This window comes from Seriola aureovittata, chromosome 22 (genome assembly GCF_021018895.1).
Source record: "Seriola aureovittata isolate HTS-2021-v1 ecotype China chromosome 22, ASM2101889v1, whole genome shotgun sequence".
Taxonomy (NCBI): Eukaryota; Metazoa; Chordata; class Actinopteri; order Carangiformes; family Carangidae; genus Seriola; species Seriola aureovittata.
In genome coordinates this window covers 14,937,292-14,955,797 of record NC_079385.1, presented here as the reverse complement: position 1 = coordinate 14,955,797, position 18,506 = coordinate 14,937,292, and the positions used below count along the sequence as shown (strand labels likewise).

The 18,506-nt window shown below is 39.5% G+C and overlaps 1 protein-coding gene across 4 annotated transcripts in view; it reads left to right on the top strand.

The window, feature by feature from the left end:
• anks1b (ankyrin repeat and sterile alpha motif domain containing 1B) overlaps positions 1-18,506 on the top strand; it is a 215,992-nt gene that overhangs the window by 123,504 nt on the left and 73,982 nt on the right. For all 4 annotated transcript variants that reach the window (XM_056367040.1, XM_056367039.1, XM_056367041.1 and 1 more), the window contains 2 exons: positions 15,992-16,629; positions 17,310-17,432. In XM_056367040.1, the coding sequence (XP_056223015.1) occupies positions 15,992-16,629; positions 17,310-17,432 (761 nt within the window). The remainder of the gene's footprint in view (positions 1-15,991; positions 16,630-17,309; positions 17,433-18,506) is intronic.

The window sequence follows — 18,506 nt, the reverse complement described above, 5'->3', positions numbered from 1 at the left end:
GCGTAGTTGGAATGAATGGAAATTAGTTAATCCGATGTGGAAAATCTGTTTAAAATACTTATAATATCCCATCTATCATGTATATTAGCTGCTGGTGACCTTGTGAGTGGTTGGGTTATTTCAGGCCTATTCAGTTATGGCATCAGTAATGCATGAAGCACACATTTTACTCAGTATGTTGAGTATGTCGGTGTGTTCAGTATGTCTTTGGCCTTGTGCATTCAGCCTGACTCAGCCCATCTTTTGTGTGTGTGTGTGTTGATGCTTCCCCCTCCGTTCCGTTTTTCTTACTTCAGTGCAGGAGTTGTTTAAACTCTTCAAGCCTTGGAACCAAATGAACCAATAAAACTTAAATCCTCTTGCCCTGGGTCCCAGGAAATTGAAATGATCTTTCTGCACCTGTCATACTGTTGACCAGAGCCAAGAGGCAAACACCTTAGAGCTTCAATGGGAGGAGTGGAGAGCACATCATATCTGACAGCTGGAAAACATTTGTCTAAGGGAGAATTAAGAGATATGATTAACAACATGAAAAAATCAACAAAAACATACTATGTAATGATAGTTCCAAAAAAATGCATTGTGTACAATGTACACATCTACACGCACATCTGAACATTGTGTCATATTACATTTACATGTGAACTCTACCTTTTTGTGAGAGGGAATCTTTTTATTTATAGTGGTAAGAGTACCTTCAACTTCTCCCTTATATAACTTCTAAAAACCTTGAGAAAGATCTTAGGCAAAGCTTGCAAGGATGGATAGATGAATAATGAATTTGGAAGTAGGTTGAACTGTCAGGCAAGTTATAACACTATTATCTGTGTGAGCCGACTGTACTAGATCAAATCTGTCAAGTCCTATACTGTGAAATAGTCAGTGAAATAGTTTTGCAAACATTTTTATGGTTTATTTTAACCTATGCAGGAGTCAGACGGGTACCTTTCTCACACATAACAGCACTGATGAATTGATGATTTTAGTCTAGCATGTGAATTTGTGATTCCCAGCTGTCTAGGTATTGAGGGATGATGAAACAAGCACTAAGAATTACTCTACAGAACGTTTTGACATGTTGTATAGACATGTGGGTTTGAAAACTGTATGAGTGCACATCATGCTTTCTACTGGTATGTCAGGCAAGGTTGAGGAGGATCATGTCATGAGGAGAATTTTGCTGTTGCATGTCAAACCATACGTGCCTCTTGTTCGGAGAAGTTCATACTCCAGCAGAGGAGGTTAAATAAAAGTTAATGGTGCAGCAAAGCTAGTAAGCTACGCATTTTAGACTCTACTGCTCTATGTTCAGGGTGGTTTGCTATTGCTCAAGAGCATGAATTAAGCTTGTCAAAGTTCACCAAACCTGAACTTATTGCATGGATTTATATCACCTGCATAAGAGAATCCATCAATTGAGATGATTGCATTGAAATTTCCTTGTGAAATGGCCTTAGCAAGTTCATTCATTTAGCAGATGATCTGTTACTTTCAAATACCAAATGCAGTTGCCATCAAGATTTTCTTTGAAAAGTGACATTTGAAAGGTTGTTTTGAAGTGATGTCAACTTGTACATTAGACTCATGTCTGTTTGACAAGAAATTAGGATGCAAACAAGCTCTTTCAGGGGAAAAACTGTACTGATATCCTAAAAACTAGGCTCCAAGACATCAGCAAGAGATGCTCTGTTATTCCTATGGGGAGTCCCTTTTAGTGTCAGACCAGATGAAACACTGTTAGTTTCATCTAATGACGTCCCCCCTGCTGAGTTTAAAAGTTGCTCCTCCAAAAGGAATATTCCATGAAATGAAGAGGTGTTTTCTCAGAAGAATGTCATAATGAGGGCAGTTAAATCTTAAATCTCCACATACACACATTTCAGTACTTTTATTTTGTTCACATAATAAAAAAGGAACATAAATACTAAATAATGCAAAACGTGTTTACTATTCACTTGCATTTTAATGTGACTGACAAAAGATCCTATATCATGAAACCTAATATAAGTAACTAACTAAACATATGAATACCCTGTTTTGATAAGATATATTATCCATCTATCTATCTATAGATTACTGCCTGGTTTACTCTTGACCCTAATTTCCTTTGTGTCATTTCCTAGTCGCTTTTTGTGTTACCATAGTGATGAGATTCCTTGTTGTCATGGCGAAGTGGCGGCCTTGGTGTTAGTTAGTTGGTGACGTGGTTGTGAATACTTCCTCCTCTCACCTGGATTTCAGTCCAACTGTCCCTCACACCCACTGCTATCAGACACCGACAGAAGAGGCAAAGCAGGGGAAGTCGACCAGGCAGGAGGCATTTTCTGTGTGTGTGTGTGTGTGTGTGTGTGTGTGTGTGTGTGTGTGCGTGTGTGTGTGTGTGTCTCTGTTTCATCCAGGAGCAGTTCAGAGGCCTAGCTACACTTTGATCTGTGTAGTGCCTCAAAGGAAAAACACATTCATTATCAATCCACAGGTGCACACACATACAGACACACAGACGTAAACCTGAATGAGATGTCTTCATCTGCCATTCCTATTGAAGCATTGCAGTGGTATTTATGTAACAAGAGTGTGTTATTTCCTACTTGAACCTACATAATGAGCCTTGGGTTTGACATTGACGTGTAATGTCGTCTTTGGACAAAGACTGGTGAGCAATTATTGACCACAGTGTTGGAAAGCTCTTGTTTTTACTTTGAACGCATTAGGTTTTCTATTTAGAAACACTTGAAACAGATAATTTGTAGAATTACAAAACCTGAATTTGACGATGTGTTGGAAGGTGTCTGGTTTCATATTGACCTTGGTGTTAATGATGTTGGTTCATTTTGATTGCACAACTGCTATGGCTTAGGTAGATGGTTGGAAGTTTGATCCCCAGCTCCTCCTGTCCACATATTGAGGGGTCCTTGAGTAAAAAAACAACATAAGTATTTTAGTCTTTGACACATTTAGTTCTCCAAATAAGTGCTTGATTTGAGCCAAAATATGGCTATGGATGCAAAGACACTGCAACTTGAGGCACTGGAGGAAAGATTGTCTTCTCTAGCCAATTTAAGTCTCTGCTATAGAACGTATAGAACAGTATTGCCCTAACGGGTGAAGTACATTTACATTAAAAGAATTTTAATGAACACACAATTCTAGATATTATAGATTATAGATACAACTTTTAATGTAGTCCAAATAGGTGTACCTCTATTTGAAACTCCAACACCAGGAATAGATTGGCACCCATTTATTTTTCCATTTAATTTTTTCTCTATTTTTTCACCCTCCTTCTTCTGCTACTCCGCTCATCCCTCCTGCTCTCTCTACTTATTAGCTTTATAAGGCCCATTGTGGGGTTGCCATGGTAACAAGTGGCTTACAGAGAGAGAGAGAATGAGAGAAAGAGGGAGTATATATGTATGTGGGTACAGAAGGCAAAGAGTCACAGAATTCAAAGGATGCCAGTGAAAAAGAGAGTGGGAGAGAGAATGAGAGTCTGATGTTGTTGGGAGGGAGGGAGGGTTGGGGGGGATCAGAAAAATGGAGAGAATGAAATGTGAGATTTCACTGGGTTGGACTGAGAAATGAGGACGAGAAAGTGATGGGAACAATTTTTTTCTGTCTGCACACCATAAAAGGTCTTTCCTTCCTTCCTCTCCACATCTGTCTGTTCTCTTCTTATTCCTATCATTCTCTCCTTAAAAATCCTGAACTATTCTTCAACACAAACTTAACATTTAAACACTGAATCCTCGGCCCTGCAGTGAAGTTTGCAGGTGTCAGCAACCTGCGTGGGCAGTTGGATGAAAAGGAGGTCTATTTATAACCCAGTCCATCACTGGTGCTACTGTTGATGATCAAAACTACGGTTTATATCATTTTGGACATCGCTTGAGAAGATATTCCCTCTTTGCCCTCGGTACAGAGTGCCAAGTGTAATGCAGTGTTATGCAAAAGCAGCGCAACTGTTGACGCAATTGTCTCCCATGAATTTTGCAGTGCCCCCTGCGACAAGTCACTAACAAAACAAAGCTCCAGGTCTGTGTTTATTCATCTGGAAGCTGTTAAACTGCTGAAACACTTCACAGCTTCTTATACCCCCATAATGTAAATACAACCAGTTTTTGTTCATAATGTCCAAATGCTATTGTAGATTACATAATGCACTCACTATTTTGTCATTTTTTAAGTAATTTCCTTCACATTACTGTGGTGTTTCCCTCAGCTTTACAAAGCATTTTAGCATCTTTCAGCTCATTGTTTTGGTTGTATGACTTGCATCTTTACTGTTCTGGTGGAGACCCATGGCTCTCAGTTGCATCATTACAGCAGCTGTTTTCAGCAAAAACCTCTGATAAACCTTCAGTACACTCCCTTCCCAGCACCAAACAGCAGATGGACAAAGCTGAAACAAAAACGGAGCTAAAAGAGAATATTGAACCTACATTCATCAGGTGGCCTGAACCACGACTCCAAATGGATTCTCTGTTGTGTAAAGCTGTCAATTGCCAGAAAGCAGCCGCAGGAAGTCCCTTAAGCTGTTGAGGAGAACTACATGCTGTTTAGAGCAGTGAGCTACAACTGGAGCTAAATTAAACCAGTAATTTTTATCAGCAGCATTAATGTATATGTTTTGCGTTAAAGGCGGGAACAAGCTACATACCTACAAATATAAAGTAACAGTATTTTGAACATATAGGACTTTTTTGCTTCTAAATCACCACAAGTAAATGAAATTCTCTAGAGTTGTCGTGGTCAGTTGTGGAAAAACATCTGCCTACAAAACACAACTTCATACTTTTTTCACAATGACAGCCACAGAGGGGCTGAGTGATGGATTAGCTCTAACAGTTAATGAGCCATAAATGGCAAAGCAATCAACTGCTCTGTGTGTTTTTGTGTGGCACTGGCTGTGTGTTTACCTGAAAGAGTTAAACTCATTATACCTCTGTTGCTTAATTCAGTCCTTTGTTCTCAAATATCACACACTTCACTTGTACCTTGACATTAACTCACAGCTACAAGCACACACTTCTGCTAAATTGCACAATGGGTCTGTCAACCTGCTGTGCTTGATCATTAAGTCATCCTGAAAGTCAGCAGTAAGTCTGTTTGCAGCATTAATTTGATACTCAAGCACACTCATGCGCATACACACACACGCTCATGGTTTTTCTTGATTTTCCATCCAGCTGACATCTCAGCTCTGTCCTTTGCTGTCTTTGTTATACACCGCTACATTTGAAGTCCTATCCATTTTATGTGTCAGAGACAGCATAGCATGATGCTTAATGAAGTAAACCAAGTAATGGCCACTGATATTGGCCATTAACATATTTGATTATAATCATAGCTTAACAGAAAAGAGCATGCACATACGGTACAGCTTTTCCCTTTTTCTCCCTACATTTTACACTGAAGCAGAAAAGCAGCAGTGCTTTCTGCAGACTTGTGCTCCACTTATATAAAATGACAGGAATTTTCCCTGTTGTTCTACCCCGGTTGAATGTGCTGAATGTGTGCTCCCTGTCGTGTGGCAGATGGCAGATATGATGAAATTATATCTCTTCTCTCGCTACTTTTTCACTTGGGGGTGAGAGAGGATCAATCAAAGATAAAAGCTCAAATTTGATCGGTGAAAGGAGGAGAAAGGCTAAAAACATTTAACTGTTTTGTTGTGTATGTAGTTTTGTTTCTGTGTAGTATATTGTACACGCACACCTACATTGAGTACAAGTTTATTACGTACACCTGTACAATCAAATGCAATCCAGTGCAGAGTCTTGTCCATATCCTGTCTTTGTGAATCTAATAAATATTATTATGTAATATTCTGATTTAATTCTAGGTTCATTTTTAAGGCCATGATCTGTGGTGGTATTTACTCAGTTGTATCTAATACTTTGTCCTCCACATGTAAAAACTTCTAGAGAGCTAAATCAATAACTCTCTGATACAGAGTGGGTTCACAGTCTTGCGCATTTGGACACTGTCACTCTTTGTAGTAAAGTGTCCTCTCCAAATTGTCCCGCCCCCAGAGATGTACTGTAGCTCTAATTAACAGTTCAATTTCATTAATGAGTGGGATGGTTTTGATCACACAGTGTGTGCTTGTTTCATTTAAATTTAACCTCAGGCAGTTGCACTAACAAGACAGGTTGAAGAAGTGTGTGAGTGCTGTGTATTTGATGGCATTTAGCCACGCTAGTGGAATGGCTATAGGGATGGCACCACTTGAATGACACAAATGTTTTAAAAATCGTACGATAAATTTTTGCTATTTTTGATCTGTGGTTTTAACTCGAATGTCTTAACAATCGGAATGCCATTTAGTGCAGATAATTCTGTCCGCCTCAGGATGAATTGTCAAAAACTTTTAATATCTCAAATATTTTGGTCCATTACCAAATACCTGCTAACTTTTCTTTTGAGTTGTAGATTTATATTCACCAAAGTGCATTACTCCCTAATCCATGTTCCTGCTGCATGACTCTGTAGTGCCAGTGTACACTGTTACTTTTACACGACCTTAAAGCTCAATGGAGGATCTCAAGTTTGAAAACAAACACTGGTCAAGTGTCCCTGAGCAAAACACTGAATTCTCATATGCTCAGTCAGACTGCTTGCTGTTCAGTGTATGTTCAGTGTTTCACAACAAAAAGCGTATGTATTTTTGAGGAAACCTGGGTTGACACATGCATGCTTGCAGTCTTCTTCTTCCTTGCATTGCAGCTTTTCTTGGTGCGTCACCACCACCTGTCAAGACGTGAAACACTGTATCATGTCATCTGGGTTGTCATACGGTTCATACTCGTGTGTGTACACGAGATACAAACAAAACAGGGGCCATCATGAAAACATTGCTGTTGTTAAAAATCCATCAATTAATTTAAATATTTGCACCTCAAATAATATCGTACAACAACACCCTTTCAGTGACGCTAGTGAGAGACTGCCATCACTGTCATCTTCAGGAGGCTTGAATAATGGGTTACTCCAAAAGACGGGCCAGTTCCCGTGGCAATATACTCGTGCACTCGAATCAGTAATGAAAGTGTGAATTCAATATCTGCAGACTGGCCCGTCTCTGCCTTAAGGCTGAGTTTAGATATGTACAGGCTATCAGACGTGAAGAAATGCTCTCAGCAGGGAGTCCTATCTCCCTCTCTCCCTTCCACGGAGGAGGGGGTGGAGGGTTAGGGGGGTTGTAAGACTCACCTGTTTGCACCTGGTAGTGCAACACTATCTGGTTTTACAGACCTGAGGATAAGTTTCAGCATGCACAGTCGGTAATAAATTGAAAAAAAAGATGAAGATAGGAAAAATTCCTCATCAGTTTAATCTTGGAACATTATGAGCTGGAGAAATTTCTGCTCAGCATTAAAATAAATTAGGAAAGAGTGAAGGGCAAGCAGCAGATATAGGGATTACAGGGTGACAGTGTGACAGTGAAACAATCTTTTCACATTTTGTTATGTTGCAGCCTTATGCTCAAAAAAACCCTCAATAATCTACAATCAGTACTCCATAATGGCAAAGTGAAAACAAATCTTTTAGCACATTTATCAAACAGGAGGGACTGAACTATTAATATATAATGGATGTATTGCTTTTTTCAGAATATTATAGTGTTATTTGCTAATGAAGAAACATTAGATGTGAGTAGTTGTAGTCAATATTTACGATGGATTATAGAGTATACGTGGAAAGTATAAAAATCAATATGTACATATAAACATGTTTGTATATAACACATGCAGATAGCTCAGTTGTCATGGAGATACTACTGAGCTATCTCCATGACATTTAATTAAACTGTATATATATATGTGTGTGTGTGTGTGTGTGTATGTATATATTATATATTTCAGAGAGCAAAGACTAGCCATAACACATTGACAAATTATACTGCAAGAATATTGTATGTTTTGTCTTCTTTCATACAAGGTTAATCCTCTCATGACAATTAAGATCTAACTTGTGATCCATTGTGGGGTTTCAAACCCCCAGGCTTGAATACAGTTCAACCCTAAGCCTTATTTAAACAGTGGGTGGAAAGCTGGCATTTGCTGGGACTGATCAAATCTCGGGCTAATTGAAACTCTCTTTCCCCACTGCTACATTAGCTAATGATTGTGACATTTCCAACAGCACTTGAAGGGAGCATTTTTACAGCTCTCGCATGTAATTCATTGAATTTCTTTTTGTCTAATCAACAATCCAGTCTTAAAATCATTTCCTGTCACCATCAGTCCCAGCAACAGCCCGCCAGAGTCTTACACTACCATCTCGATGTGGGTTTGTTAGCATAGCCTAGCACTAACCAAGCGTCAGTGCCTGAGGCTCAGAGAGCTGATAATGATTTATCCAGACCTGTGGCGCTTAGGAAATAGAGCTTAGTCTTTAATCTCAGGGATGACTGACAGCTCCGATATTACTCTGTAGTTTTTAATAACAGTCGGTGCTGCACCACAAGAGACAGAACGATGAACACAGTGCTATCAGATGTTTGGATCATCTCCCAGCCCCTCACGCTGCCACACACACACACACACACACACACACACACACACACACACACACACACACACACACACACACACACACACACACACCACAGCGTATGAGAGCTAGCTTGTATTGTTTTCGTAGTGTTTGTGTGTCTCTGTACATGCCCACATTTCATTTTAGTCATTGACCACAAAAATGAGGGACTATAAAGGCGCTATGACACAAGTTCGTTTTATATCCTGTCATATAATAGTTAGTGGCTATCTAATTTATTTTAATGGAAATTTAAATGAGTTTATGACCTTCAGTTTGTGAAAATCAATAATGAATGAGATTACCCAGCCTCTAGTGGACTGTTGTGCTACTATGTGGACTGACTGGCTTTACTATGACAGATCAAGCGTCATTCCCTTCTCCCCAGTTTCTCCTCCCTCCCATTTTGAAATATAAACTCCAGCTCCGTATCCCCACTCATTTCTCCACCTCCTGCCCCCGTCTGTCATTCAATCCTTCATTCTGTCACTCCTTTATTTCTCTTGCCACTTTCACAAGTGCTCATGCGCCTCTCTGTCTCTCTCTTTCTGCCTGTCATTCACTGTTATATGCTCCCCACACACCCCCTCACTTTACCTCAGCCTTGCCTCCATTCGTCAACCATTCTTTGGCTTTTCGGTTTGGCTCTGTTGCTACAGTTTGCCTCTCCATAACTCATTTGCCCTTCCACTTAAACTCTGTTTTCCATTCAGTCAGATAGCCATGCTTTTTTTTACCCTTGCTCTGTTTTCTCTCTCTGTATGTCAACGTTTACCTTTTCAACCTCCCTCCTCCCTGAGGTCCTTTTTCTTCCACTCTCCTCTTGTTCCTCCCTCCCTCATCTTCTTATATTTGCTTTCTCTTCATCCTAACGACTGGAGCAAGACAACATTGGTGATGACCACTGCTGTAGAAATCTGTTTATTAACGTGCAATTAAACATGCCTTTAAATCTTGCAGCATGTGTGAAAGGAAAACGAAAATGGATTCACCCTTCTCATACGCAGATGCACATGTTTTCTCTTTGCAGATACATTTCCCTCAGCACCTTCTGTTTATATATTTTTTGCCTTCCACCCATTTTATCCCTTACTGGATTTAGATACTGTATTATGGGCTTCAATTAGACTAGTGATTCCCTATTCAACACTAACAAATGAGATCTTACTGCTTTAAGTGACTTGCTGGCAAGAGGTTAAAAATCATTTTTGGAAGAACATTTACTTTACATGCCAATATGAGCTGGTCTAGGACCAAAGTATATGACATACCAGCTCTAAGCAGGATTCGGATAATCTCCATAATTAAGCATACTCAGAATACTCGGTATGCCCACTTTAATTTTTGAGTGTGCTGTTGATTGAGACTATTGTCTAAGAATGCGGTGCACAAAGTAAATGGAGGAGCCGCTCACAGGTACACAACATTTAAACAATTTGCCAGTGGCACTAAAACAGCTCAAGGGAGATCATACAAAGTTTATTTGTATAGCACATTTCAACAACAAGGCAATTCAAAGTGCTTTGCATAAACCATAAAAGACATCAAGACAGCACTGGGGGGAAATGGTAATGATTCCTTGCCCTGGTTCACAGAAAGCTTGTTACGACATTTTGTTTTTTCTTTGTAAAGTTTTAATAAACAGCGGTATTAAAAAGTCCTAGCTGGGTTGACATTTGTGCATGTAATGTGCAGACCTTTTTCATGACATTCTGACATGTCACAGAAGATTAAACACAGGTGTAACTAATAATGTTAATTATGCCTGTATTCTATTTATGTGTACAAGTTCCAGGCCTTTGATATTGTGCATGCAAGCTCACTGTCATGGCTTACTGGAGTCCCTGAATAGAGAAATGCCATCTAATGTCATTAGTTACACCTGAGCTCTTCCTCCAATAACAAGTAAAAAATGTCTGTCAGCACATAACAGCAAATAACATTGTTTTCCAGAATTAACTGCAAAATACAAGACCTATGTACCGTAGCACATATTGTATACAGCACAGTACATATGAATGTGGGACACAGAACAACTGTAGATGTTAACATACCTCAGTGTAATGAGTGTCACCTTTCCACTTTTTGTTGACAGGACAGTAGAGAGTTGTAGACTGTGTTAAAGTCCAATGTTTTGTTGTACCATGCAGACACCCCCTGACTTCCTCCTTTGCTCCCATCATAATTACTGCAGCCACTAGAGGGCTTTGTCACATAAACGTCATTGGGGCATTTGTTTAAATGATGCTGCTGTTCTTTTTTGGGAAGGCTCAAAATGTAATAGTATACTGTTTATCAGTACACAACATTTATTATATAATAGAAATGTGTGCTGACAGATTCCAGTTAATCTGTGACATTGCAATGCCCAAACTCTGTACCAAGAGAAGTAAAATTTTTCACAATACTTATTTTTGGTGCTTGATATTTATTTTAAAATATATATAAAATATAATTATTATAATTTGTTCTCAGATTTCCCTGCAGCAGTGTCATTATCTGCAATGAAAGCATTTAATGTTTTCTACTGCAAGTAGCTCACCTTTTCCCTTTGTGCATCTTATTATGCAATAATAATGTACTGAGTATTATTGAGTCATGTTTTCATTACATTACATATTCACCTGCTCAGAATCAGTATGTAGTGTGGAATTGCAATGCAGCTGTTGTATCTTATATTGGTGCACCACCATAAAACCCCAAAGTGTTGAATTTCATGTATTTTTTCCATAAATAGATGCAGTGTTTAGGTAAATTAAATAAAAGCTCCATTCCAGATCTGTTTCGCTCCCACCCACTCTCTTCCTCTCTGCCTATTTTCCACTGATAGGTGGGTGGTGGATGGATGTACACAACTGAAGGTTGTGCCTCTCACAGTTTATCAGCTTGAGGAAGTGATGACCTCACACATCACTGAATCAGTCAGTCAATCAATAACATAACTAAAGAATCTATCTTTATTGCGAGGTATTTAGTGTTAAATCAGTCCTTAACTAGCAAAGAGTTAACCCTACACCAGCGAGTAATATTGTTAAATATTTATTGTTGCACAATTACATATGTTACTGCGGTTGTTAGGGATGAACACAACTTATCCAAATACCAATCAGTTTCTAGGGTGTCCTGCTACATGCTGCAACTTGTGTGTTTGCATAGTAGCTTAGCAGTAAATATGCAGGTATGCAGAAGCTGTCTCACCATTTGATTCTTAGACATTTGCTGCATTTCGGCAGAAACAGAGTGGTGAGTTACTATAAATGTGTGTAGTACATATAGTGTAATTGCGCCTTAATTTGAACTGATACTGCCTTGGATTCCCAGGTAAGACACACACACACACACACACACACACACACACACACACACACACAGAGAGAGAGACAGTGGACAGTCAGTGATTTTTAAGGTCAGGAATGGATAAGTAATGAAGGTTAAAACAACATGCAGAGTGCGATTATTGATTGTTTATAAGGGAAGAAGAAAAGAAATGAGACTGTCCTGTGTGAGTTGAGCTAAATCATGTTTCTTTTACGTTATCATCCTCTAATTTGTTAGCGACAAGTTGTCAGTATGTCAGTATTCTCAACAACTCAACCAATGTTAGGGTTTATTTCCTCTTCTTCGCTTGAAATAATATTTTTTTTTCTTCCGAAAGTCTTGTTTTTTGCATGTAACTTTCCTTCTGCCCTCTCGAAACCTTTTACTTTTGCACTTGCAGATTTCTCTGTTCTTTTTTTCTGTCTAGACAAACACACACACCTGCTGATTTGATTGCTGTGTTTATCAGCTGTACACTTTTCCCTCGCTCTCTTGAAGGCCGAAGACACTCAGTCGCCTGAAAACTGGGAGAGATGCTGGGCTTCTCTGTTGCCATAGCGACCAACAGGCTCACCTGTTGCCAACAGTTCTGTTCTTTAAAAAGAGGAGAAGCATAGAGAGAGTGATAAAGGACTGCAAAAGAAATGCACAGCAGGGCCAAGAGAAGCACATACAGAAAGAACAGTGTGTAAATTAGAAATGAAATGTAACTTAATGATGCCTTAAAGGTGCAGTCAAAATGTAGGACTTTTATGTAAATCCAACCACCCATTGTTATATTGCTCGGATTATCTCCAAAGAGGTTCTCTGTGTGATTTATCTGACCAAATAAGATTTATAATGTAGAGTCAAGTGTAATTTACAATGGTATTGTTTATTTAAATTTAATAATTCACAAAAATGTATTCTCTTACATATTTTCAATGGTTAGTGCTTTGGATATTGATTATGATCAAAATGTAACGTCTAGAAGACAATGGAGGCAAAAAAGATACATTAAGTGCTGAGAACAAAGGTTGACCCACTGTGTATTTATAATGATCTTTCCTGTCCTGTTTATCCCATTAAAATGTTGAGGATTAGTCATAACTAAAGAGCTTTCAGCTTGTGTAGGAAATAATGATAATTTTTCCATGTAACACTTGAAGATGAATCATGTTTTCAACCATCATTACCTGCACATTGTTGATGGGTGTGCGCGTTATACTCTGAAACACAAGGACGACACAGTTGAGGTGCAGTTAAATTCACCTTCGAAATCATATGAAATGGCTCTCAAATTCGAGGACTAACATTAATATTGTTCCACTTTCTCCCAGTGTTATTTTTTCACAGTACAAAGAACTCAAACACCTCTCATTAATCAGTGTGAATGATTCCAGTTAGTCACTCTTGTTGGGGTTTTCTCAGAAAAAGCAGCCAAGTATCTTCATCAGACCTACATTTTCTCATGAATGTCTGTTCTGTGCCGTGTTACCTGGCTTTGCTCTGTGTCATTGGCTTGCATTATGTAATTGTTGTATATGGAAATGTGGTTGGATGTGCTGAGGACAGTCAGGAGGTGCTAGTTAAAACTGGCTGACACCAGAGACTGTGTGTGTGTGTGTGTGTGGGGGGGGGGGGGGGGGGGGGTGAGGAGGTGGCAGGCAGTAGGAGTATGTGGTCAAATCACAACATTGCGATTTCAGTCTGTGTGGGGCAGCGGGGGCACATGCAATTATTCAACTGACAGTTTTGATTACAACACTGGAGTTTGCAGTTGTGTGAGTGTGGACAAGGCACTGTTTGTATCTGTTCTATTTACTGACTATGTTGTGAGACTGTTGAGAGGGTGTGTGTCTGCGTGATACTTATCAGTGGGGAGATTGTTTACATGGCCTGGTACACAATCTTAACACACAGTGACAAGAAACAGAACAGAGATTTCTATTACACACACACACACACACACACACACACACACACACACACACACACAGAGTTTTTTGTCTATTGCAGCACTCTGATATGTGTGTGTGTGTGTCTGTGTGTTTGCTTGGCAGATGAGGTAGATCATCATGTTTATGTATATTTTACCTGCTGATGAATTATCAGCCATGACATTAGAGGATCACACCAGGGGCTCTGCATGTTCTAGCACAAATTACCTACAAATCACAGTAGCCCCTGTACACTTTAAATGTTAGCCAGGTTGTTGTTTAAAAAATGTATGAATGTAGTTTTTACACTGTTCCAGCCATTAATGCGTTTCCATTAATTCCAGTACAGTATGGAAATCTATTGGCAGACTCTTAAGAGTTGCCCATGTTGTGTCATCCATCACAGTGAACATTGAGGCTGCGTTCATTTTTGTGAAGGTTATAATAGTGCTGATCTTTCTCATAAACTTCTTATAAATTGCATCAACATGCATTAATAATGTAACTCTGACTAAAAAAAGTGTCAATATGCTGCTACTTGATAATGTACAGAAGAAATGAATGGAAACAATAGTTGTCTTGAACTGTAGAAAAATTCTTCCTAAACTCTACAACTTAACATTTGATTTTCATCAAATGTAATAAAGTGCTGCGTGATTTGCTTCAATAATTGATTTTTTGGCCACTTGGGGGCAACATAACAAGATAACCACACTGAAACACCCACTAACAAGTTGATGTGGCATTATGTCTTAGCAGACATTAACAGACATGGAGCAACATTAATTTTAATTTGAATTCTTGTTTGCAACTCCTGAGAGAACTATCTGGCTCTTAAGCTGCTAGATGCTCCACTACATTCTCAAGCTCTTCACTACCTCGTTTTGTCTGTTGTTTGTTGCTAGGCAGGTAAGATACTGTTGGTTTGTGACTGAACAAAAACAGTTAAGTTGTGTGCCTTAAAACCAAAACAATGGGCTGAAAAACACTACAAAGCTCTGAGAGGAACTCCAGAGTCAGGTGATGATTCTCTGTGGATTTGTCGCATTACTAATCCTTCATTTGAATTTACAATCTCCAACACTTCACATCTGTCTGTGCTTCATCCTGTGTCCCTGTCTGTGATTAATTCTCTATGATTCTTTTCACCAGCCTACACACCTGTCTGTCTCTCTCACTTAGTTTACATCTCTACTAATCACTCTAACTCCATAAATTTAACATTTAGTTTCAGTCACAATGTGGAAGAGACCTTGTGAAACTGTTAATATAAAAGAGCAGAGCTTTTCCCTGGGCGGAAAAGCTACAACCTGAATCTTAGTAGACCACAATGTTGCTTCTTTGCTATTGTCTTGTATTGAATTGAGCATTGAGAGTCAGACTGCTCTGGTGAAGTTTAATAAATAGTCAAGGTAGATGAAGAATAAATAATGTACCTGTTATTATTCCGTGTCTTGTATCATGAGGAGTACAGCTTTTTAACATGCGAGACAATTGTTGTGACCTCAGGTGTAACTTATTTTCAGATGTGAACGTAAGCGTACATAATCTGACACACACACACACACACACACACACACAAACACACACAAACACACACAGAGAGACATGCATCTATAATTACACAAATACAATCAAAAGAAGCTTTCAGCGGCTTCTTTCACCCCCACTGCACACAGACAGTGAGTGGGCCTCTGAAAGCATCCCTTCAAAAAGGAAAAAATTAATAAATAAAAAATAGTCAATGGTGTAAGAACGTCTGCCCCAATGAGATCATGCAAACATGAATAGGTTCAGACACACACACGCACACTTTTGGACCCAGATAGTGGAGCAGCAGAGGTTTAAAATCCAAGTCAGGACTTTCAGCTATTACTCCTTAGAGAAACAAAGAGCTTTTCTACACGGGAGCAGAAGATGCATTACCTCGTTCTTATCTTCCTATTTGCAGCTTTGGTTGTTTTGCAGTATTTGTTTTTTTTTTTTTTTTAGCCTCATTGCGTTTATCTTTCTTTGTTCTGTTGTGTACTGAGAATTTCGCTCAGCACTTTTAAATATTATTGTGTATTTTATTTGTGCAGTGAGTGTAAATTACTCATCTCTGTGTTTTCTTGTAAATTCATTAGTGGTATCATTGTTTTGACGGAACCATGTTGTGCAACTTTATATGATTTAATCCTAATCAGTCAATGTTTTTGTGTGTGTCCTACTTGCAGACGACGGGCCGTACCAGCGAGACCCGCCTCCCCCTCCTCCTCTCTGTTCTTCCTCCACATCAAACGCTCTGTTGGAGGAGCGAAGGAAGAGCCACATCCCAGAGGAGTTTGCAGGCCTTCTTCATGGATCATCCCCAGCCTGTGAGACCCCTGATACACCTTACCATCTTTATAATCCCAAACCTCGTAAATATGCCTCTACAGATGTCCAGAGCAGTTTGCTGCAAACCCCAGAGTTCAGCATCGTGATTGGAGGAGGACCCACTCAGGTCTTCTCCAGGACAGGGAGTGAGTCGTCGCCACAGAGGACTGCCAACGACCCCCAAAAGCCGCAGGTGGTGTACCGGACTATCTTCCACACCAGGGTCAACCAGGACCAGGCTCGACCCAAGAACTGCAATCAGTTAGATCCACCGCGTGGGTGGTCTACACTAGACCGCCCACCCTCCTACTCCTCTGGTCAAAACAGGGAAGTTCCAGTAGGTGTGCCAAAGGACAGTTCATCTGGACCTGGCTACGAAGAGAGGGCTTGCACCCTGGGGAGGATGAGGTCTATGCCCCGCAGTGTGTTGGACTTGCAGTTGTCCAAGTCTCTGTCCAAGTCTGATTCCAACCTGGTTGCTGTATCTCCCATACAGGTAGGTTGTTGTAAATAATCTCACTGTCTAAAACGACTGATTCTATTTACAATCACAGCATTAACTGTACGTGATTTATGAAACAGAGCCCAGCATTTGTGTTACATTATGAAGTAAAGTTAAAACTTTAACACTATCATGTTTCATTCTTCTGAGACGTTTATGTAAGTGGCCAAGGATAACATGAAAGAATCTTTTGAGTTATAAAAAGTTTCTCTTTTTTATAAAAGTTTAGGTCAGTACCAAGATCACAGTTAGCAATGAAAGCAAATGCTTTTACGGTAAATATTCAGTTGTATAAATTATGCAGTCATGGAGGTCGTTTGCATCTTGCTGTATCATGCAGTGTGACTTCAGAAACAGCACAGAAGCCAGTCCAACCAATGAGATAACTCACTAATCTGGGCCACAGTGCTCCCTGCTGTGCAGCACATTTTATGAGATGACTTCTTTAATTCATAGTAAATAAATCATAAGCTAAATACATAGTCTGTTTGATGAAAATAGCTTCATTATAACCAAAACTTTGATGAGCTGAAAGGACTTAGTTATACTCTAAACAGTTTTTAGTGCTTAGTTGTCCATATTTTTAAGGTTAAAATATTTGGCAACCTTTGTAGTTTATTGCCTGTAGGTTAATAATGCTTGAAAACAAAATGGTTGGTTTTTGTCTGGTCCAGGAGGAGCATAGTTGGGGGTCTGGATCTCGGGGCCAGGGGCCTGGAAGTCCAAGCCCAGGAGAGGGAGCCAGCCCAGGGGGAAGACTGGAGAGAACGCCCTCCTTTACTGCTGAGTGGGAAGAGGTAAGAAGACATTTTTTGTGACATGTCGAGCTTTTTACCTGATTTTAATGATCAATCTATATATTGTAGAGAGGGAGAAGAGCGATCAGTACCTGTACTGTGACACTACATGTGTTTCTGTAGTAAAATTTATTAAAACCCTCATGTTTTTCAAAGTAAACTGTCTCTGCAGGGGACAGTTGAAATCTCTGCACCCACAGCTGTGAGCTGCTTCAGTTTTTTCTCTTTGAAATCCACTCAGTTACTGTGGTACAGAAGGAGCCCCAGTGCTAATTTAACATGCTCCTACATTGATTTTCCTCTGCAACCAGCACCGGAGCTGCAGGGAAGACCAGATATCAGAGAGAAAGCTGTTTCTATTATAGAGGGTTAAAGAGCGGAGGTTGAGAGTGCTACGTTTTTTTGGTGTGTTCGCACTGGGAGCTTCTTGGATTCGTTGGATCGTGCCCCTTTATAAACAATGTGGGTCACAGATGCATTAACCTCTGCTCACTGACCATCGTTCACACCACAGAAAACATAGACTTTGAAAACTGATGCTCATGCTTGTTTACACCTTGAAAATGAAGAATTTCATACTATTTTTCATGACACTTCTTTGGAGAATATTATAAGTAATAATGAGGGTGACTTGATTAGTATCTGTACTTACTTACTACTAAAAGAATGCTATTGCGTGTGAGTGAATCCACATTTGCATGTACATGTTCATTAGTTCCTCAGCGCAGCTCATAACTTGCTGATGGTGATGAATTACCATATGGAATTTCCCATAATTTCTGAGCAATTAAGGTGACCTTTCCTGTTTAATTGCATGCTACGGGAGGATAAGATAAGATGGCTTCAGGGAAATTGTGGAGTGATTTATGGGGATTTCAGAGGGAAAAAAATAACAAAGTTGCTCTATTTGCAGCACATGCCACAGAGAGAGAGTTGCATTATTTGCAAGAGACGAATCACGAGGGATGTCCCACAACAGTCAATGATCTGAAGATAGCCATACTCATTAGTGCTACATGCTAGAAGAGGCAGATCAATGCGTGTTACAAATTTGTGCATTAAAATCGGCATTAC